Raw genomic sequence first — 23,380 nt, 5'->3', positions numbered from 1 at the left:
TTTGTCCTGATTGAATCCTTTTGATATTTGTCCTACCCTGGCCTATCTCATATCTGTGTCAATTGTTTTTTGTTATCACATAAGGGCTTAATCAATTTCCACCCAATCGACTTTGCCCTCACGGTTATGGTTATCCTTTTCAAAATGGCCTCGTAACTGTTGCTTTCTGAAGGAGACGCAAAATGTCACGCCAATCCATCACTTCTGTCAAAAGAATGTGGGGAAAAAAAGAGGCCATGAAATCCTTTGTGCAAATAAGGCCCAAGTCATTAGGAACAATCTTAGGAGCTGGCCTTTCTGATTGACAACCAGACTCCATGTTATTTTAGTAAGGAACTGTCAGTGACATGATTGAACAATGTTGCACTGATGTTATGTTCAACTGGGGGGCTTTCTGTCACAAGACATCCATCAGTCAGTCAGTCTGACTTGACCTGCGAGGCTATGGTAACAAGAGTTTAAGGCCAATTTAGTTGGAAGACATCTTCCTTCAGGGATTAAATCCCCTCTATGCTTCATAAAGTTCTGAAAAAATAGCTTTGAGGTCACTAGCACTACAAGGGAAATAATAAACACCCTTTAGAAGGGGAAAGTGGTTGTTTTCATGTCGTGAAGTGCCCTCGACTATCTTCTTGAGTCTCTTAATGCTTAACGCTAGAGCCCTTTCAACATCCCCTTTGTTACAAGGTCTATGCTTAATCTATGCTGGTGTCACTAGAAGTGAAGTGTTGGGTTCTGTTTGTCTACTCTAGATTTGAGCAACCAACTCAGACCACAACTAGCCTCGCCCCAACCGCTCAGGCATCTCAAATACAAAATATGTGGGATAGATTGTACCGGATAAACTCACCCCACAGCTTGAAATGTCACCAATGGTGCCATTTAATCAGATGATTTTCCGTGGCACAACTGGTTTGTAGGTTTTCAAGCTAGCAGTTACATGGGTGTACGATCAGAAGATCACTGGTTGGAGCCCAGTAAGGCGACAGGGACAGACAAGGAAGTAAATCAGTTAGCAGCACGGTTACATCTGGCAAAGCGAAATCAAAACATTTGTGTTTTCAGCGTTCGGCCACAACGAGTGTCCCGACCCGGGCATCCCGATAAATGCGAGGCGCTTCGGGGACAACTTCCAGCTGGGCAGCTCCATCTCAGTGATCTGTGAGGACGGCTTCATCAAGACCCAGGGGGCCCAGACCATCACCTGTGAGCTGGACAACGGCAAGGTGATGTGGAGCGGACCCATCCCTAAATGTGAAGGTAATTATCCTGCTCTTCCTGGGGAGAGGAGAGACTGGGTGTGTTTGTGTGGGTGTGTGTAGGTGTGTGCCCATGCGTGTGTGAGTGCATGTTTGCGTGTACGTGTGTGTGCCTGCGTGTACATGTGCACGTCCGTACATGCATGTATTTTAGGGTAATTACCCTGTTCCTGACACAGACAAAAGTCTAAGTGAGTGTAAGCGGATTGGATTCTAGAGGACACTCACCTGTGTGTTGGAGGATACTAGAGGACACTCACCTGTGTGTTGTAGGATACTAGAGGACACTCACCTGTGTGTTGTAGGATACTAGAGGACACTCACCTGTGTGTTGTAGGATACTAGAGGACACTCACCTGTGTGTTGTAGGATACTAGAGGACACTCACCTGTGTGTTGTAGGATACTAGAGGACACTCACCTGTGTGTTGGAGGATACTAGAGGACACTCACCTGTGTGTTGTAGGATACTAGAGGACACTCACCTGTGTGTTGTAGGATACTAGAGGACACTCACCTGTGTGTTGGAGGATACTAGAGGACACTCACCTGTGTGTTGGAGGATACTGGAGGACACTCACCTGTGTGTTGTAGGATACTAGAGGACACTCACCTGTGTTGTAGGATACTAGAGGACACTCACCTGTGTTGTAGGATACTAGAGAACACTCACCTGTGTGTTGTAGGATACTAGAGGACACTCACCTGTGTTGTAGGATACTAGAGGACACTCACCTGTGTTGTAGGATACTAGAGGACACTCACCTGTGTGTTGGAGGATACTGGAGGACACTCACCTGTGTGTTGTAGGATACTAGAGGACACTCACCTGTGTGTTGTAGAATACTAGAGGACACTCACCTGTGTTGTAGGATACTAGAGGACACTCACCTGTGTGTTGTAGGATACTAGAGGACACTCACCTGTGTTGTAGGATACTAGAGGACACTCACCTGTGTGTTGTAGGATACTAGAGGACACTCACTTGTGTTGGAGGATACTAGAGGACACTCACCTGTGTGTTGTAGGATACTAGAGGACACTCACCTGTGTGTTGGAGGATACTGGAGGACACTCACCTGTGTGTTGTAGGATACTAGAGGACACTCACTTGTGTTGGAGGATACTAGAGGACACTCACCTGTGTTGTAGGATACTAGAGGACACTCACCTGTGTGTTGTAGGATAGTAGAGGACACTCACCTGTGTTGTAGGATACTAGAGGACACTCACCTGTGTTGTAGGATACTAGAGGACACTCACCTGTGTTGTAGGATACTAGAGGACACTCACCTGTGTGTTGTAGGATAGTAGAGGACACTCACCTGTGTTGTAGGATACTAGAGGACACTCATCTGTGTGTTGTAGAATACTAGAGGACACACACCTGTGTGTTGTAGGATACTAGAGGACACTCAACTGTGTTGTAGGATACTAGAGGACACTCACCTGTGTGTTGGAGGATACTAGAGGACACTCACCTGTGTTGTAGGATACTAGAGGACACTCACCTGTGTGTTGGAGGATACTAGAGGACACTCACCTGTGTTGTAGGATACTAGAGGACACTCACCTGTGTTGTAGGATACTAGAGGACACTCACCTGTGTTGTAGGATACTAGAGGACACTCACCTGTGTGTTGTAGAATACTAGAGGACACTCACCTGTGTGTTGTAGGATACTAGAGGACACTCACCTGTGTTGTAGGATACTAGAGGACACTCACCAGTGTGTTGTAGGATACTAGAGGACACTCACCTGTGTTGTAGGATACTAGAGGACACTCACCTGTGTTGTAGGATACTAGAGGACACTCACTTGTGTTGTAGGATACTAGAGGACACTCACCTGTGTTGTAGGATACTAGAGGACACTCACCTGTGTTGTAGGATACTAGAGGACACTCACCTGTGTTGTAGGATACTAGAGGACACTCACCTGTGTGTTGGAGGATACTAGAGGACACTCACCTGTGTGTTGTAGGATACTAGAGGACACTCACCTGTGTGTTGTAGGATACTAGAGGACACTCACCTGTGTTGTAGGATACTAGAGGACACTCACCTGTGTGTTGTAGGATACTAGAGGACACTCACCTGTGTGTTGTAGGATACTAGAGGACACTCACCTGTGTGTTGGAGGATACTAGAGGACACTCACCTGTGTGTTGGAGGATACTACAGGACACTCACCTGTGTGTTGTAGGATACTAGAGGACACTCACCTGTATTGTAGGATACTAGAGGACACTCACCTGTGTGTTGGAGGATACTAGAGGACACTCACCTGTTTTGTAGGATACTAGAGGACACTCACCTGTGTGTTGTAGGATACTAGAGGACACTCACCTGTGTTGTAGGATACTAGAGGACACTCACCTGTGTGTTGTAGGATACTAGAGGACACTCACCTGTGTGTTGTAGGATACTAGAGGACACTCACCTGTGTTGTAGGATACTAGAGGACACTCACCTGTGTTGGAGAATACAAGAGGACACTCACCTGTGTTGTAGGACACTAGAGGACACTCACCTGTGTGTTGTAGGATACTAGAGGACACTCACCTGTGTTGTAGGATACTAGAGGACACTCACCTGTGTGTTGGAGGATACTAGAGGACACTCACCTGTGTGTTGTAGGATACTAGAGGACACTCACCTGTGTGTTATAGGATACTAGAGGACACTCACCTGTGTGTTGTAGGATACTAGAGGACACTCACCTGTGTGTTGTAGGATACTAGAGGACACTCACCTGTGTGTTGTAGGATACTAGAGGACACTCACCTGTGTGTTGTAGGATACTAGAGGACACTCACCTGTGTTGTAGGAAACTAGAGGACACTCACTTGTGTTGTAGAATACTAGAGGACACTCACCTGTGTGTTGTAGGATACTAGAGGACACTCACCTGTGTGTTGTAGGATACTAGAGGACACTCACCTGTGTTGTAGGATACTAGAGGACACTCACCTGTGTGTTGTAGGATACTAGAGCACACTCACCTGTGTGTTGTAGGATACTAGAGGACACTCACCTGTGTTGTAGGATACTAGAGGACACTCACCTGTGTGTTGTAGGATACTAGAGGACACTCACCTGTGTTGTAGGATACTAGAGGACACTCACCTGTGTTGTAGGATACTAGAGGACACTCACCTGTGTTGTAGGATACTAGAGGACACTCACCTGTGTGTTGTAGGATACTAGAGGACACTCACCTGTGTGTTGTAGGATACTAGGGAAGGCTTAGGGACACCTGGGGATCGGGGACAGGAAACAAGGGTACTGTAGGCCAAGCAGTCACCTTCAATCTGACTTCCTGTCAGTCATTCACCCTGCACCTTACATCCCTGATGCTGTGGTGACATCACTCATATGGAGTAGGAATAAAGAGCCTCATGTTAGCATGTACAGTACGCTGTATGATACTGTTTGCCAGATTAGATCATTAAACTGGGCATTTTGAGTTATTTAAAACTCTCTCTCTTAAAAATCTCTCTCCCCCCCTCCCCTCCGTAGCCCCCTGCGGAGGCCACTTCTCCTCTCCCAGTGGGGTAATCCTGTCCCCAGGGTGGCCTGGATACTATAAGGGCTCCCTCAGCTGTGAGTGGGTCATCGAGACCGAGCCCGGACGCTCCATCAAGATCACCTTTGACAAGTACTTGTCCATTATATCATTAAAGTTGTTCAATGTATTCTATTTTATTCTATTAGCATTCCCAAACTGTTGAGTACGGAGAATGGATTTCTGCATCAATGAATGCACCCATAATGGAATCTTATTGCTTATTTATTGTATATTTAGAAAGTCTCCTTTGAAAGTGCTTTTTAGTGCAGTAGTAGACTTAATCGAAGTTTATGCAACTGTAGCACTGACTATGTATTATCACAAGTAAATAAAATGTGTATATTTCATAATTCCTCCTCTGTCATTGGTCCAGGTTTCAGACAGAGCTGGGCTATGACTTCCTGGAGATCCACGATGGGCCCAACCTGCTCTCTCCTCTGGTCGGCTCATTCAACGGTACCCAGGTGCCCCAGTTCCTGTTCAGCAGTACTAACCACCTGTACATGCTCTTCACCACCGACAACAGCCGCTCCAACAGTGGATTTAAGATCATCTATGAGAGTAAGTCTAGTGTAGTGACCCAGGTGTTCCAGGTCAGATCATCTACTATAGTACTAGTCTAGTGTAGTGACCCAGGTGTTCCAGGTCAGATCATCTACCATAGTACTAGTCTAGTGTAGTGACCCAGGTGTTCCAGGTCAGATCATCTACCATAGTACTAGTCTAGTGTAGTGACCCAGGTGTTCCAGGTCAGATCATCTACCATAGTACTAGTCTAGTGTAGTGTCCCAGGTGTTCCTGGTCAGATCATCTACCATAGTACTAGTCTAGTGTAGTGACCCAGGTGTTCCAGGTCAGATCATCTACCATAGTACTAGTCTAGTGTAGTGACCCAGGTGTTCCAGGTCAGATCATCTACCATAGTACTAGTCTAGTGTAGTGACCCAGGTGTTCCAGGTCAGATCATCTACCATAGTACTAGTCTAGTGTAGTGACCCAGGTGTTCCAGGTCAGATCATCTACCATAGTACTAGTCTAGTGTAGTGACCCAGGTGTTCCAGGTCAGATCATCTACCATAGTACTAGTCTAGTGTAGTGACCCAGGTGTTCCAGGTCAGATCATCTACCATAGTACTAGTCTAGTGTAGTGACCCAGGTGTTCCAGGTCAGATCATCTACCATAGTACTAGTCTAGTGTAGTGACCCAGGTGTTCCAGGTCAGATCATCTACCATAGTACTAGTCTAGTGTAGTGACCCAGGTGTTCCAGGTCAGATCATCTACCATAGTACTAGTCTAGTGTAGTGACCCAGGTGTTCCAGGTCAGATCATCTACCATAGTACTAGTCTAGTGTAGTGACCCAGGTGTTCCAGGTCAGATCATCTACCATAGTACTAGTCTAGTGTAGTGACCCAGGTGTTCCAGGTCAGATCATCTACCATAGTACTAGTCTAGTGTAGTGACCCAGGTGTTCCAGGTCAGATCATCTACCATAGTACTAGTCTAGTGTAGTGACCCAGGTGTTCCAGGTCAGATCATCTACCATAGTACTAGTCTAGTGTAGTGACCCAGGTGTTCCAGGTCAGATCATCTACCATAGTACTAGTCTAGTGTAGTGACCCAGGTGTTCCTGGTCAGATCATCTACCATAGTACTAGTCTAGTGTAGTGACCCAGGTGTTCCAGGTCAGATAATCTACTATAGTACTAGTCTAGTGTAGTGACCCAGGTGTTCCAGGTCAGATCATCTACCATAGTACTAGTCTAGTGTAGGGACCCAGGTGTTCCTGGTCAGATCATTTGGTCAGAACAAATTCCTAGCCCTACCCATAGTTTTAGCTCTAACAATGATTTCAAATTGTTACAGCTTCATATTCCCTGTATGAGACGTTTGATGTTGTTGACCCCATAACATTTTAATCTTCAGGCGTGACCGTGGACACCTACTCCTGCCAGGACCCAGGCTTCCCTGTCAACGGGTTGCGTTACGGTCAAGACTTCACCATCGGTTCGACTGTGTCATTCGGCTGTGACCCTGGATACAGGCTAAGCCACGAGGAACCTCTGGTCTGTGAGAAAAACCACTGGTGGAGCCACCCTCTGCCCACCTGTGATGGTACGAACCAGTTCATACCAGTTTAAATCATTTCCAAAACGAGTTTAGGTATGCACATCCAGTGACTTTCAGGTGCAGGGTACATTAGGCTAAGTCATGAACTGCGGAAGCATTCGATAGTGTGCAGGTCTCTGTTTATTTTTCATGGTATGGACAGTAGCCATCGTGACCAAGATTGTGGCAGAATCCTACTAGCCTGTTTACCAGATGTGTTTGTGCGTTACTCACATGTCGTGGTCATTGTGGTGCTGAACACATAAGAAGTGGGCTAAAGTAGTTTGTATTGTACATATGTGACCACCAGGTTAGTGATCTACTCTAGATCAGGGCTCTCCATAGTACATATCTGACCACCAGGCTAGTGATCTACTCTAGATCAGTGCTCTCCATAGTACATATCTGACCACCAGGCTAGTGCTCTGTTCCTGGAGAGCTACCATCCTGTAGGTTATCTAGCGCACCTGATTATAATAATTAGCTGGTTGATAAGCTGAATCAGGTTAGTTACAGCTGGGGTTGGAGTGAAAACCTACAGGAGGGTGGCTCTCCAGGAACAGGTTTGAAGTTAATACCTACAGGTTTGTAGCTCTCCAGGAACAGTGTTGAAGTTAAAACCTACAGAAGGGTGGCTCTCCAGGAACAGGGTTGAAGTTAAAACCTACAGGTTTATAGCTCTCCAGGAACAGGTTTGAAGTTAAAACCTACAGAAGGGTGGCTCTCCAGGAACAGGGTTGAAGTTAAAACCTACAGAAGGGTGGCTCTCCAGGAACAGGGATGAAGTTAAAACCTACAGGTTTGTAGCTCTCCAGGAACAGGTTTGAAGTTAAAACCTACAGAAGGGTGGCTCTCCAGGAACAGGGATGAAGTTAAAACCTACAGGTTTGTAGCTCTCCAGGAACAGGTTTGAAGTTAAAACCTACAGGTTTGTAGCTCTCCAGGAACAGGTTTGAAGTTAAAACCTACAGGTTTATAGCTCTCCAGGAACAGGTTTGAAGTTAAAACCTACAGGAGGGTGGCTCTCCAGGAACTGGTTTGAAGTTAAAACCTACAGGTTTGTAGCTCTCCAGAAACAGAGTTGAAGTTAAAACCTACAGGTTTGTAGCTCTCCAGGAACAGGTTTGGAGTTAAAACCTACAGCACGGTAGCTCTCCAGGAACAGGGTTGGTGTGAAAACCTACAGGAGGGTTTCTCTCCAGGACATCTTGAGCTATCAAATCTTATCAAATCTTGAGTATCAAATCTTGAGCTATCAAATCTTGAGCTATCAAATCTTGAGGAATCACTTTCAACAAGCCTCGATTAGTTTAAATATTCTCTCATATTATATGATGCCAAAGATAGCGCCAAACTGCCTATTGACAAAACCAATGAAGGTTTGAATTGTGTTTTGTGCTGAGAAATGTAGCCTACAAGAGTGGTTGTTCAATACTTGAGTCAATGACAGTTCATGTAAATTGGCTGCCAGGTGAAAGAGAATCAGCCCAGCGACTCTGGGACTGACAAAACCTTTTAGCTCGTTCATCTCTCCGTGTTTAGATTTCAGAGATCTATTTTCTTGTCCAGGGAGTAAGCTAAACTGAGACAATGCAATTCAATGCCAGGTCATTAGGCTGTATGTGCAGGTGAATCACAGAGGCAATTTGCTGTGATGGCTGCTTGGCCTGATAGGAACTGATCTCCTCACCAGATTAGGGATCCGGGAGCACCTTTTACCTGCGCTATAGCTTGTCATCTCACCTCACCTGCCTCCTGTTATGACTCTGAAGGCTTTTATGTATGCATTGGGGGTAAGAGGGAGGGGGGTGGAGGGTTGCGGAATCTGACCTAAGTGGAATAGTGGGGAGAATGTGGTCTCCATGCCAGGGCATACAAATGAGGGTCCTGATGTGCTGAAATGTTGATTTTCTGGGTTCTTCAATATACAAATTGAGGGCACAGCATGTCATAGTGAAACATCTTGTTCAGTTCGTTTCTTGCTCAGATAGTGAGGAGAGAGTGAGAGAGATAGAGTGAGAGATATAAAGAGAGAGAGGGAGAGGGGGAAGGGGAAAGAGAGAGAGAAAGTGAGAGAGAGAGAGAGAGAGAGAGAGAGAGAGAGAGAGAGAGAGAGAGAGGAGTAAGGAACAGAATAAGATCAATGTAGTTGTCCACATTTCCCTGTACGAGAAGGCTTTGTATTAAGTGCTTAATACAAAGCCTATTAAGTTGCTCCATTCATTATTGATACAGAACTGCATCTGTCTGGGACAGATTAGTACTAGTGCATACTGAGAAGGAAGAGAGGAGAGGTTGAGAGGAGGAAGAGAAGAAGAGAGGTTTCATTTCCTCAATCTCCCTCAAGAGTTACAGAACAGCATCACATCAGATAAAACGTGCCAAACTGACTTCGCTTTACACTGAGGGTTACTGTTTGTCCATGATTTAACATGGCTGCCGTAGCCCCCTTAAGCAAGGCACTTAACCCCTCAATCTGCTCCAAGAGTTCCTGCATCGCTGACGCTGTGCTTCCACCCGCTCGGGTTGTTTGTGTGACTCAGAGGGCTGAGTTAACCTTTTACTGCAGTGGGCTAAATCAGGGTCACACAGAGTGTTTCTTGGTCGTCTTTAACGAATCTACTTTAAAACAGAAGTATACACATTGCACACAGTTATGGGATTGAAAAAAAGAAGACACCTCTAACATGTCAGAAATACAGTTGAAAAATATTACACTTTATATACATCACAGAAGACTGAAATATAACAAAACTGTTTGACATAGAAACACTGGCATATTTCTGTTCTCTGCAAAAACAAAAAACTCGGCAAAAAAACCCATCTTTGTTCCCCAGCGTTGTGTGGAGGGGATGTGCGAGGGCCCGGCGGCACCATCCTGTCCCCTGGATATCCTGAGGTGTATCCCAGCTCACTCAACTGTACCTGGACTGTGGAGGTCAGCCACGGCAAAGGTAAGCCTTGGTTAGCTTAGCTCCCTTCCCTATTAGTCTAGAATGGCCCCCAAGCTGTCCAGTCAAGACAGAGCCATCCATGTCTGGAATTAGCAAACAACATAGGTGCTGACTTTTAAATCAAGTTTGAGAATATATATTGAATGTTCCTAGGTAGCTAACACTCGAATTCTATTCTGCCTATAATCACACAATGTTCTTATGGTACTACAAACCTGAAGTATTTTTGTGACCCATCATAACTCTTTTTGACATAGACAGCTATTCTGTCTACAGATATATAACATATATAAATGATTGAATTAAGAGAGACAGGCAAACAATACGTACAAATGTTGATACTGTAGAATTATATATGAATTAATAAACAGAAAAATCGACTCCTATTCACTTTATCAGCAGCTTGGTGAAAGGCATTGTGGGACATGAATACTGATTCACTATAGGTCCTCTTCCCAGCCCAGCCCATCTCTCTGAAATATCATTATAATACAAGGCTCTGGGTTGAGAATGAAAATTCTTTGTAATTTTAATTTCCCATGTCTGCTAAGATATTCAATATGGACGACCATTATGTTTCTCTGAATAATCGCTGCGAATTGAAATGCAGTCTCTCTATCATCCCCCTCCTTTAAGAAAAGAAAATCCAGAGCCCTCTTTTTATATGAACTGACCTCAACTTTGAATGTAATGAGATTAAGTCCACTCTCTATCTCCACTTGGCTTTTCTCCTCTCAGATTATGCCTTCGTTTCATTGAATTTGATCATTTAATCAGGGAAGGCTGACAGGTAGCTTGAACCATAGTATTGGATGTTCTCCTCTGGACCTGGCTTATTATTGGCTGTGCACCTCTAGACCTAGCTTATTATTGGCTGAACACCTTTGTGTTTGTCCCAATAGGAGTCCAATTCACCTTCAACACCTTCCACCTGGAAGATCACCATGACTATCTGCTCATCACAGAGAATGGAAGCTTCGTCCAGCCCCTGGCGCGCCTCACGGGTAATGAGCTGCCCTCCCACACCAATGCAGGACTCTACGGGAACTTCAAGGCCCAACTGCGATTTATATCTGACTTTTCTATATCCTACGAGGGATTCAATATTACCTTCTCTGGTGAGTAGGAGGAGTGTGTGTGTCGGTGTGTGTGTAGGGTGTGTATCGGTGTGTGTGTGTGTGTGTGTGTGTGGGGTGCGTGTGTGTGTGTGTGGGGTGCGTGTGTGTGAGTGTGCTTGTGCGTGTGTGTGTTGCTGAATCTCCTCTGTACTTCAGTGTTGCTGGTCAATTCATGCACCTTGGTGGAAAAGCGAGGTAGTTGATCCTCCAAGACCTTGGGTAAGAGACAGATGTGTGTTTGAGATAGAGGGAAAAAGAGAGAGAGAGGGAGAAAGAAAGAAAGAAAGAGAGACAGGGAGAAATAGAGATTGATGGGGCAGTCTCTTTGCTGTTTCTGCTTATTAAAGTCTCCTAGCGGACTGAGAGCTTCTTTCCGCCTAGCTTCACATGCCTCCAGTGCTCTGTCCAGCGTTCTGACATCCCCTTGAACTAGTCCTGCCTCACCCCAGAGACACACATCTTCAATACCTTTCAGTTAGTCATCCCTGAAGTGTTTTGGGGTCATATAGAAACATATTGTACCTTTATAAATCCTTAAGTGTCCTTCAGGATGTCACCCCTTCTGAGACATAAAAAAGATAGATGTTGACATGGTTTGTTGATGGCATTTAACAGTGTGTTTGTGTGTGTTTGTGTGTGTGTGTGTATTCATTGTGTGTGTGTTTGGTGGCATCATCACAGGAATGCTGACACATGTAAATCTAGACATGAGAAAGTTTTGATCCGAAGCCATAGCGTTGATGAATAATGCATTTGCATTGCATACATTTAGAAGGCAGATACAATCACTTTTAGGCAGACTTCAAAAGCCGTAAAGTCACTAATCAATGAATAACAAACGTCTATATTATTCCTCACTTTAGAATTGTATTATTTTGAGTATGCACTGCACTCAAACAAACTCCATCGATTTGAATGTGAGAGACAGATGACAGGTACACTACTTATCGAGAGTATCACTTGACATTATGTCATTACCTTCTTGACATGACTTGGAGTATACAGTGCAGTCAAACAATCCCATGACATGTGGATGTGGATCTACTTCACAGGTTGTTTGGTTCCCAAATGGCACCCTATTCCCTTTATAGTGCACTACTTTTGACCAGTGCCCTATGGGGCTGTAGTGTGCACTACTTTTTGACCAGAGCCCTATTAATACAACTTGGAGTATGGACTGCATTCAAACAAACCATCATTGAGTGTACATGATCGGAAAAGTTTGACTTGACACAACTTCCTGCTTCTTCAGAATACAACTTGGAGCCTTGTGAGGACCCGGGGATGCCACAGTTTGGCCGGAGGAACGGCTACAGCTTCAGCATCGGGGACACCCTGACGTTCTCTTGCAACATGGGCTACCGACTGGAGGGAGTGCCAGAGGTCATCTGCCTTGGAGGAGGGAGGCGCATGTGGAGCGCACCTCTGCCTAGGTGTGTGGGTATGTAGTCTCCTGCTTTCATTTCCCTTACAACTATTGTTATAAAGCTTGTGGTTGTTGAGACATTACTGTAGAGCTGATTACAGTGATACTCAGTGCTGGGCTGTGTCTGAAAAAATCGTACTGCATTGGAAGAATTGATCCAAGATCCCTTTGAGAGGAATTATTGAGGAAGCAAAGACCGAGGTAGCAAGGATTTGACAGCTAGTACCTTTTCCTGACATAGCCTTACTTTTCTATGTTTAGTCTCAGCTTAGTGCCATCACACCTAATTCAAATAATCAACTTATCTTCAATCAACGGCTTGATAAGCTGAATCAGGTGTTGCGCTGCTGAGGTGGGACAAAACCCTGCAATTCTGTGGCTCTTCAGGAGCAGGGTTGAGGAACACCATGAACGTTTCCTTGCTTGTTGAGTTCTAAGAAGGAGTAGGAAGGCACAACAGGAGGAGAGGGTACTCTGTTTAAGATATGTCATAGTAAACCCACAGACACACACAGAAACAGACAGGCAGATGGATGGATGGATGGATGGAGGGAGAGACAAATAAACTTAAATCAAATTGTATTGGTCACATACACATGGTTAGCAGATGTTAATACGAGTGTAGCGAAATGCTTGTGCTTCTAGTTCCGACTATGCAGTAAAATCTAACAAGTAATCTAACAAATTCACAACAACTACCTTATACACACAAATACACACAAATGTAAAGGGATGAATAAGAATATGTATATAGAAATATATGGATGAGCGCTGGCATAGGCAGATGCAGTAGATGGTGTAGAATACAGTATAAAAATGAGATGAGTAATGTAGGACATGTAAACATTATTAAAAGTGGCATTATTTAAAGTGACTAGTGTTACCTCTATGTCAACATTATTAAAGTGGCGATATTTAAAGTGACTAGTGATACCTTTATTAAGTATGTTTATTGAAGTGGCCAGAGATTTGAGTCCGTATGTTGGCAGCAGCCTCTCTATGTTAGTGATGGCTGTTTAACAGTCTGATGGCCTTGAGATAGAAGCTGTTTTTCAGTCTCTCGGTCCCAGCTTTGATGCATCTGTACTGACCTCGCCTTCTGGATGATAGCGGGGTGAACAGGCAGTGGCTCGGGTGGTTGTTGTCCTTGATGATCTTTTTGGCTTTCCTGTGACATCGGGTGGTGTAGGTGTCCTGGAGGGCAGGTAGTTTGTCCTGGTGATGCGTTGTGCAGACCGCACTACCCTCTGGAGAACCTTGTGGTTGAGGGCGGTGCAATTGCCGTTCTAGGCGGTGATACATCTGTAAAAGTTTGTGAGTGTTTTAGATAACAAGCCACATTTCTTCAGCCTCCTGAGGTTGAAGAGGCTCTGTTGCACCTTCTTCCCCACGCTGTCTGTGTGGGTGGACCGTTTCAGTTTGTCTGTGATGTGTACGCCGAGGAACTTACAACTTTTCACCTTCTCCACTACTGTCCCTTCGATGTGGATGGGGGGATGCTCCCTCAGCGGTTTCCTGTAGTCCACGATCATCTCCTTTGTTTTGTTGATGTTGAGTGAGAGGTTATTTTCCTGACACCACACTCCGAAGGCCCTCACCTCCTCCCTGTAGGCCATCTCGTCGTTGTTGGTAATCAGGCCTACCACTGTAGTGTCGTCTGCAAACTTGATGTCAGCCAGGCAGGCAGACACACAGCTAGACACATAGCCAGACAAACAGACACACACAGAGAGACAGACAGAGCTCTTTCTCTATCCATCTACATCAAAGTCAATCTGCTCCCTGTCCTCTGTCCCTGTAGACGAGTGTCTCTGTGTATCACTAACAAGCTGGGAGTGGTCAAATGGGTTGTCAACGAGGCGAATGCAAAGAGACTAGCATGGCTGCATTGTGTTTCGATAGAGATACTATGGAGTGAGCTATGAATCTCACTGTAGGGACAAACTCCAGTCTGATACATCACCTGTTTAGTGTGGTTCTCAGACCCAGCTTTGTTGGTATTTCTTTTCTTTCAAGTAGGTCAGTTGCACTTAATTTCCCCGTGGAATCTTCCCAAAAGTCCATGTTCTGCCCATCTGGCACTCCAGACAGGCTCAATTCAAAACCCAAAATGATTTGGTAAAAATACGTATAATACTAGTTGAACCCAGGTCTAGGGGTTACACTGTTTCCTGCAGTTTCTTCTTCCTAAGACGAGGTTTCTACTGGTCTTGTTCCCCCATCAAACCTGTCTCTTCCTGTTTTTTTTACGCTACTTAAACCAGCTGCTTCAGTAGAGTAGTGATTTACATTCTGTCATGTTGAGATGTTCCTGGATTGTACTGTATTTCTCTGTAAATTCTACCACGCGGCGTACAGTAAAAGGAATCCAGCAATCGCTCAACATCCATCAAATTCCAGATGCGTCTGAATAAAAGAGTATCTCCTGGAGTGTATCCACACATCCACATCGGCTGGTCCCTACCTACCAGGCAGAAACAAATTAGTAATTATAATAATGGAGAACTTTTCTGATTTTTCAACAGAGCTGCACTTTGTTTTTCCTAAGGTCACCTGTCATTTTTCATATTCCACAACCAGGGCCCAGACTCACAAGAGTTATTCTTAACTGCCATTTTTCCCTTAACTATAGACTTATGAAGAAAGTTAATTAAGCAAAGTTGCTATTCCTCAATAAAGTTATTGGACATGTTCTTACATTTTTTCCTATGTTTCTTCCTAAGAAAAACGTTAAGACATGGGATTCTTGAAAATAATGTTTCAGGGTTTCTTCTTGGAAATGTACTTAACTTTAGGACAGCTAATCTCTTGTCTTTTGATGAATGGATACTTTCGTAACCATGAACATTTTCTTGTGCCACTGCCACAGACACAGTTGGCTACCGGACATTTAAATACAGCAAGAAAACTAATTACATGAGTAGTATCTAGCTAGCTAGTAATTAACAACATATTACTATATTCTAGAAGTGCTAAATAGCTAGCTAGCTAGATAGCTAACTTACCGGTCGTGCAGTCCCTCTACCACCGTCTATCATGGACAACACTTTCTCCTCCAGCTGGTCCACATGAATGGTCAATACCCCCCTCCAGTCTTCTTCAACTCCTTGCTTCTCTCAGCTTCCATCTTCTTACCAGCCGACTTGATGTCGGACCACTTTTTTTATGGTGTCACTGTCCCTTGCCATAGCCCTGACAGCAGAGACAGACTTGGCCACTCTCACCCAGTGGACTCTGCACTGACCCCGCAGTTATTGAGTCTCCCCAACAGCAACCTTTTCCTGGCTGCTATTTCCTCCACCTTCACTTCAAGCTCTTGTTTGCTGAAGTTTTATTGCGCTTTCCTTGGTTATCCATTTTGTTTTTGATATAGGTAGTCTGATGGCTACAATGTGTGAAAAATAACATTTGTTTTTCTGTGTAATTTTTTTTTCTTTAGACATAAAGCAGATAAATAAATATAATAAAATGGAAATATCATCACTTTATTAAAGTGGGACAAATCCCATAATCCCTGTCACATAGGCTTATTTATTGGTTTCAAGCACATCACTAATGTCAATGCCACATAACAAGATGTTTCAGTTCTTAGGAAAGATATTTACTAAGTTCCTACGAAAACTTTGAATTCCTAAGAACATTTTGAGGAATTGAACTTACAAACTAACTTGTGAACTTCTTGTTTTTCCCCTTAAGAAACTTCTTAAGTTTTTTCGTAAGAAGTGTTTTGTGAATCTGGACTTTAAGACTTTTCAAAATGGCGTCAGGTATTCTGCTTCAGGGGTACAGTACACATTGGGCAGTGAAAAAAAACGGAAAATTTAGCCTTTTATCATCAATACACAGCGGGCAATGATAGTCTTTAAGGAAGGCTGAAGGGGTTTGTTTTTAAACAGCTGCCTGCTACCAGACCTCCAGCAGCCTGTTAGTTGGTATAGTGTACAGTATGAATCATGTGTGGCAGACAGGCAGTAACACAAGCTTCAAGTTTCCCAGCCATCCATCACAAACATTGATTTCTGTAACCATCCCAAAACAAACAACTTTCAAATGAGAATGAATGTGTTGTGCAACCGTCAGTATCAACAACCAGTTAGATTTAAGGGTATCTTCATAACCTAAAGGAGTTCTGATGCCCATTCAAACCCTGACCTGTGCAACATAATCATATGTGATACATACAGTATACGATGCCTTCAGAAAGTATTCACACCCCTTAACTTTATCCACATTTAGTTGTGTTACAAAGTGGGATTCAAATGGATTTAATTGTATTTTTTTTGTCAACGATCTACACAAAACACTGTTTCATTTCAAAAGTGGAAGAACAATAATTGTAAAAAATTGTAATGTATGGAACATAAAACACTAATATATATTGATTAGTTAAGTATTCAACCCCCTGAATCAATACATGTTAGAATCACCTTTTGCAGCGATTACAGTTGAGTCGCTCAGAGCTTTGACCACGTGGATTTTACAATATTTTCCCATTATTCTGTAAAAAAAAATCTTAAATATCTGTCATGCCTTGCCATAGCTTTTCAAGCTGATTTAAGTCAAAACAGTAACTAGGCCCGTTCAGGAACATTCAATGTCGTCTTAGTAAGCAACTTCAGTGTATATTTGGCCATGGGTTTTAGGTTGTCTTACTGAAAGGTGAATTTGTCTCCCAGTGTCTGTTGGAAAGCATAAAGAAACCAAGTTTTCCTCAAAAATGTTGCCTGGGCTTAGCTCTATTCCCTTTACTTTTTATCCAAAAACCTCCCTAGTCCTTGCTGATGTCAAGCATAGCAATAACATGATGCAATCACCACCATGCTTAGAAACGTAAGGAGTGGTACTCAGTAATGTGTTGTGTTGGATTTGCCCCAAACATAACGCTTGGTATTCAGGACATAAAGTTAATTTCTTTGCCACATTTTTCTGCAGTATTACTTTAGTGCCTTATTGCAAACAGGATGCATGTTTTACAATTTAAAAAAAATCTTTACAGGCTTCCTTATTTTCACTCTGTCATTTATGTTAGTATTGTGGAGTAACAACAATGTTGTTGATCCATCCTCAGTTTTCTCCTATCACAGCCATTAAACTCTGTAACTGTTTTAAAATCACCATTGGCCTCATGGTGAAATCCCTGAGTGGTTTCCTTCCTCTCCGGCAACGAAGTTAGGAAGGGCACCTTTATCTTTGTAGTGACTGGGTGTGTTGATACGCAATCCAGAGTGTAATTAATAACTTCACCATGCTCAAAGGTATATTCAATCTCTGTTTTTCCTTTTTTTACCCATATACTAAATAGGTGCCCTTCTTTGCGAACCATTTGAAAAACCTCCCTGGTCTTTGTGGTTGAAACTGTGCTTGAAATTCACTGATCAACTGAGGAACCTTACAGATAATTATATATGTGGGGTACAGAGATGGGGTAGTCATTTTCAAATCATGTTAAACACTGTTATTGAGCACAGAGGGAGTCCATGCAACTTATTATGTGACATGTTAAGCACATTTTTACTCCTGAAATGATTTAGGCTTGCCATAACAAAAGGATTGAATACTTACTGACTCAATACATTTCAGCTTTACATTTTTTATTAATTTGTAAACATTTCTAAAAACATAATTGCACTTTGACATTATGGGGTATTGTGTGTTGATCAGTGGCACAAAATCTCAATTTAATCCATTTTAAATTCAGGCTGTAAAACAACAAAATGTGGAAAAAGTCAAAGGGTGTGAATACTTTCTGAAGGCACTGTGCTGTATACACTACGCCCTCCACATTCATAAACATCCAATTCCTCTTTGCTGCACTGTGTATACTGTACAACCTTTACATATACTGTATGTAAAAAAATGATCTGAAAGTACAAATCAAACCAACCCATAAGACATGTATCCAACTGGGATGCTTATACCCAATGAACAGACAGCCGTACTTTCCGTCTCTCTTCAGTTTAATGTTTCAAGATGAATCTCTGCTGACTGTGAAGTGTGTTTCCACCTCCTATTGTTCTCTTATAGGCCCATTCATCACAGCAGGTGGCATTTATAAGGGACGCCATGCTCTTTCCACGGGGTGCAATAACAGTCACATGTGATTGTATACTACGCAGCTTTTTGTATGAGGCGAGAGTAAGATGGCTCCATATGTTCATTGTTGTCTCTGACATCTTTTTGAATGGGTGGAAACAAGAAATTGTGCATCACTGTTATAGCATAGCAGTTAAACATGTAATACATGTACATAGGCCAGATCTGGAGCCAATTCATCTTTTTTTAGAGGAAATTATTTTTTTGAGGAATTGATGATACCCTCTCATGGACATGAGGGAAGCATTAAGATATGGCTTGCATCCCAAATAGTACCCTAGTCCCTATGGGCTGTGGTCAAAAGCAGTGTACTATACTGGGAATAGGGTGTCATCTGAGACACACCCATGGGTTTGAGCAGTGGTGTAAAGTACTTAAGTAAAAATACTTTAAAGTACTACTTAAGTATTTTTGAGGGGATATCTGTACTTTACTATTCATATTTTTGACAACTTTTACTTCACTACATTCCTAAAGAAAATCATGTACTTTTTACTCCATACATTTTCCCTGACACCCAAAAGTACTAGTTACATTTTGAATGCTTAGCAGGACAGGAAGATGGTCCAATTCACACACTTATCAAGAGAACATCCCTGGCATCTCTACTGCCTCTGATCTGACAGACTCACTAAACACAAGTGCATCCTTTGTAAATGATGTCTGAGTGTTGAAGCATGTCCCTGGCTATCTATAAATAAATAAAAAACAAGAAAATGGTGCCGTGTGATCTGCTTAATATAAGCAATTTGAAATGATTTATACTTTTGCTTTTGATACTTAAGTATATTTTAGCAATTACATTTACTATTGATATTTAAGTATCTTTAAAACCAAATACTTTTAGTCTTTTACTCAAGTAGTATTTTACTGGATGACTTTCACTGTTACTTTAGTCATTTTCTAGGAAGGTATCTTTACTTTTACTCAAGAATGACAATTGGGTACATTTTCCACCACTGGGTTTGAGTGTGTGTCTTTGTACTCAGACAATAGTAGTCTGCTGGTGAATGGAGGACCCAGGTCCTCTGGAATAAAGCATTAGAGGCCGAAAGCACATCGAATGCAGCTAGAGTCACAGGCAAAATCTTCCCTTTATAGTGCACTACTTTTGACCAGAGCCCTGTGGGGCTCTATATAGTGAATAGGGTGCCACCTGGAAAGGGAAAGGGGTGGCGTTCTCAGTGTGTTTATAATGAGAAGAGAATTTGTCCCAGCTAAAGTACGGCTCCAAAGTAACCCAAAGGTTGCTGGTTCGAATACCTGAGCCGACAAGGTGAACAATCTGTCAATGTGCTCTTGAGCAAGGCAATTAACCTTAATTTGCTTCAGGGGTGCCATACTACTATGGCTGACTCTGTAAAACAAAACATTTTAGTGCAGCTATCCAGTGTATGTGACAATCAAACTTTTATGAACATTTTGAAGAAACGGACAGTTTGTCCCATCAGCATTCCACATGGGGTACGCTGTAAGCACCACTATTCAAAAAACTACATGGACGTCTCATATTTGTCACAAACCAGATGTTTCAACTGATTATATTTGTAGTGTGCTTTGACATCTCAGTTCTGTGACAACATGGGGGCCGGTAGTTTCTACAGTGAGGAAACGTCTGCAATTGGAATGTAATATGAAACATGCCACATTTAATTTTTTATTGTTTTCATTTTCTTTATTATTATTACTTTACATTATCTATTGTCATTAATCATGTTGTTGTTTCCAATTACTGCTGTTGTATATTTAACTTTTAAAATTATAACTGGTTTAGCCAAAGTATGCAAAGCTGTCATCAAGGCAAAGGGTAGCTACTTTGAATCAAATCAAATCAAATGTATTTATAAAGCCCTTCTTACATCAGCTGATATCTCAAAGTGCTGTACAGAAACCCAGCCTAAAACCCCAAACAGCAAGCAATGCAGGTGTAGAAGCACGGTGGCTAGGAAAAACTCCCTAGAAAGGCCAGAAACTAGGAGGAAACCTAGAGAGGAACCAGGCTCAAACAATAATAATCACAGTGGTTGTAGAGGGTGCAACAGGTCAGCATCCCAGGAGTAAATGTCAGTTGGCTTTTCATAGCCGATCATTCAGAGTATCTCTACCGCTCCTGCTGTCTGAAGAATCTCAGGTCGCAGTTGTAATGAGAACTTGTTCTCAACTTGCCTACCTGGTTAAATAAAGGTGAAATAAAAATTTAAATTTTCAATTTAAATTTGAATTGACCACAGGTGGACTCCAATCAAGTTGTAGAAACATCTCAAGGATTATCAATGGAAATAGGATGCACCTGAGCTCAATTTTGAGTCTCAAAGCAAAGGGTCTGAATACTAATGTAAATAAGGTATATCTGTTTATAATATTTAATACATTTTCAAACATTTCTAAAAACCTGTTCTTGCTTTGTCATTATGGGTTATTGTGATGTCATTATGGGGTATTGTGATGTCATTATGGGGTATTGTGATGTCATTATTTGGTATTGTGTGTAGATCGATGAGGATTTTTTTTTATATCAATTTTAGAATAAGGCTCTATCGTAACAAAATGTGGAAGAAGTGAAGGAGATTGAATACTTTCCGAATGCATTGTATATTGATCTGTCTATTTTAAAGGCTTAATTTAAACTATGTTGTCTGGCTTCTACATATAATAACAGTTTTGACAGTACAAAACAGAGCTCCTCCCTCCCCATGCGTCCTATTGGTACACCATTTTCATAAACACACCATTTTCATAAACACACCATTTTCATAAACACACCATTTTTATAAACACACCATTTTTATAAACTCACCATTTTTATAAACACACCATTTTTATAAACACACCATTTTCGTAAAAACTCACCATTTTTATAAACTCACCATTTTCATAAACACACCATTTTTATAAACATTGCTCTGAGGCAGATTGGTATGTCAGTATCTCAGTTCCAGCTCAATAAACAAAGTTTACGACTATTACAATTGTATCTATTATTAGTGTAAAGGCTCTCATTCTCTTCCTAAAGAAGTCAAAGACTTAATTGCTTAGTATAGAAGCAGGAGGAATATATTGGAGAGAACAGCAGCAGACTGATTTTAGTATGCTTAGCTCAGTAGTTGGTAGTTGATACTCCATAAAATAATACACACAGAGATTTAAAAGCATCATTAGCATAGATATTAAAACTATATTTTGACTGTGCATCCATCGGTCTACATTTTTGTACGTTGCTGGGGTTATTTTTCAGCAGCAGCGGATATCCCTCCCTGCAGTTTATTTTATGCCTGTGGCTGTGTTCCAAATGGCACCCTATTTTGACCAGAGCCCTATAAGCCCTGGTCAAAGCGTAGTGCACTGTATAAGGAATAGGGTGCCATTTGAGATGCAGGTCTATGCCTCACTGTTATATAGATCGTTTGTGTTCCATCATCTGGTTAATATGTTTTAACACATCTCCAAGGGTATTGAATTAATTGTCCCTTCCATTAGATTAAGTCTAATGGTTCTTGGAATACAGAAAGACCAGTAATAGCAATATTTACTATGTTTCCGACCAGCAACCATGCTAAGTATATGGAAAGTACATAGGTTATGCCCTTACTTTGACCATATAATAATGGCTATACAATATAATTTGATTTAATTTAATTTATTAAATGTATTTGAAAGGGACAATGCATATGAATCAAGCTGGAGCAGGTTGAGAGCTTCAAGTTCCTTGGCGTCCACATCAACAACAAACTAGAATGGTCCAAACACACCATGACAGTTGTGAAGAGGGCACGACAAAGCCTATTCCCCCTCAGGAAACTAAAAAGATTTGGCACAGGTCCTGAGATCCTCAAAAGGTTCTACAGCTGCAACATAGAGAGCATCCTGACTGGTTGCGTCACTTCCTGGTACGGCAATTGCTCGGCCTCTGACCGCAAGGCACTACAGAGGGTAGTGCGTACGGCCCAGTACATGACTGGGGCTAAGCTGCCTGCCATCTACACCAGGCGGTGTCAGAGGAAGGCCCTAAAAATTGTCAAAGACCCCAGCCACCCCAGTCATAGACTGTTCTCTCTACTACCGCATGGCAAGCGGTACCGGAGTGCCAAGTCTAGGACAAAAAGGCTTGTCAACAGTTTTTACCCCCAGGCCATAAGACTCCTGAACAGGTAATCAAATGGCTACCCGGACTGTTTGCATTGTGTGCCCTCCCCCCCAACCCCTCTTCTTACGCAGCTGCTATTCTCTGTTCATCAAAAATGCATAGCCACTTTAACCATATCTACATGTACATACTACCTCAATCAGCCTGACTAACCGGTGTCTGTATGTAGCCTCGCTACTTTTATAGCCTCGCTACTGTATATAGCCTGTCTTTTTACTGTTGTTTGATTTCTTTACTTACCTATTGTTCACCTAATACCTTTTTTGCACTATTGGTTAAAGCCTGTAAGTAAGCATTTCACTGTAAGGTCTACACCTGTTGTATTCGGCGCATGTGACAAATAAACTTTGATTTGATTTGAAATGTCTATAAAAATGACAGATTTAGCCAGCTGGCTTGTTTTTACTGTAGTCCCTGGGGAAGGTAGATAAATAACATTTAAAAAATCATCGTAAACATGAAATGTCACAAAGATGTTTGTTGAAAGCCATCAAATGTAATGAAATCTGAACGTTTTGAACACTTCTGTCTTAGTGGACACTTCTGTCTCAGCAGCGGACATTTCTTACTCAAAAGTTGACACTTCTGTCTCAGCAGTGGACACTTCTGTCTCAACAGCGGACACTTCTGTCTCAACAGCGGACACTTCTGTCTCAGCAGCGCACACTTCTGTCTCAGCAGCGCACACTTCTGTCTCAGCAGCGCAC

The 23,380-nt window shown here is 42.5% G+C and overlaps 1 protein-coding gene across 3 annotated transcripts in view; it reads left to right on the top strand.

Annotated features, from left to right (window-relative positions):
- The window catches only part of LOC106588997 (CUB and sushi domain-containing protein 3), a 746,396-nt gene that overhangs the window by 470,107 nt on the left and 252,909 nt on the right, over window positions 1-23,380 (top strand). For all 3 annotated transcript variants that reach the window (XM_045709277.1, XM_014178612.2, XM_014178611.2), the window contains 7 exons: window positions 1,066-1,260; window positions 4,781-4,919; window positions 5,203-5,390; window positions 6,756-6,944; window positions 9,776-9,892; window positions 10,795-11,010; window positions 12,263-12,451. In XM_045709277.1, coding sequence (XP_045565233.1) covers window positions 1,066-1,260; window positions 4,781-4,919; window positions 5,203-5,390; window positions 6,756-6,944; window positions 9,776-9,892; window positions 10,795-11,010; window positions 12,263-12,451 — 1,233 coding nt within the window. The remainder of the gene's footprint in view (window positions 1-1,065; window positions 1,261-4,780; window positions 4,920-5,202; window positions 5,391-6,755; window positions 6,945-9,775; window positions 9,893-10,794; window positions 11,011-12,262; window positions 12,452-23,380) is intronic.

The sequence above is a fragment of the Salmo salar genome, chromosome ssa27 (assembly GCF_905237065.1).
Source record: "Salmo salar chromosome ssa27, Ssal_v3.1, whole genome shotgun sequence".
Classification (NCBI taxonomy): domain Eukaryota; kingdom Metazoa; phylum Chordata; class Actinopteri; order Salmoniformes; family Salmonidae; genus Salmo; species Salmo salar.
Note: the sequence above shows the minus strand (reverse complement) of the source record. Positions and strands in the feature narration are given on the sequence as shown.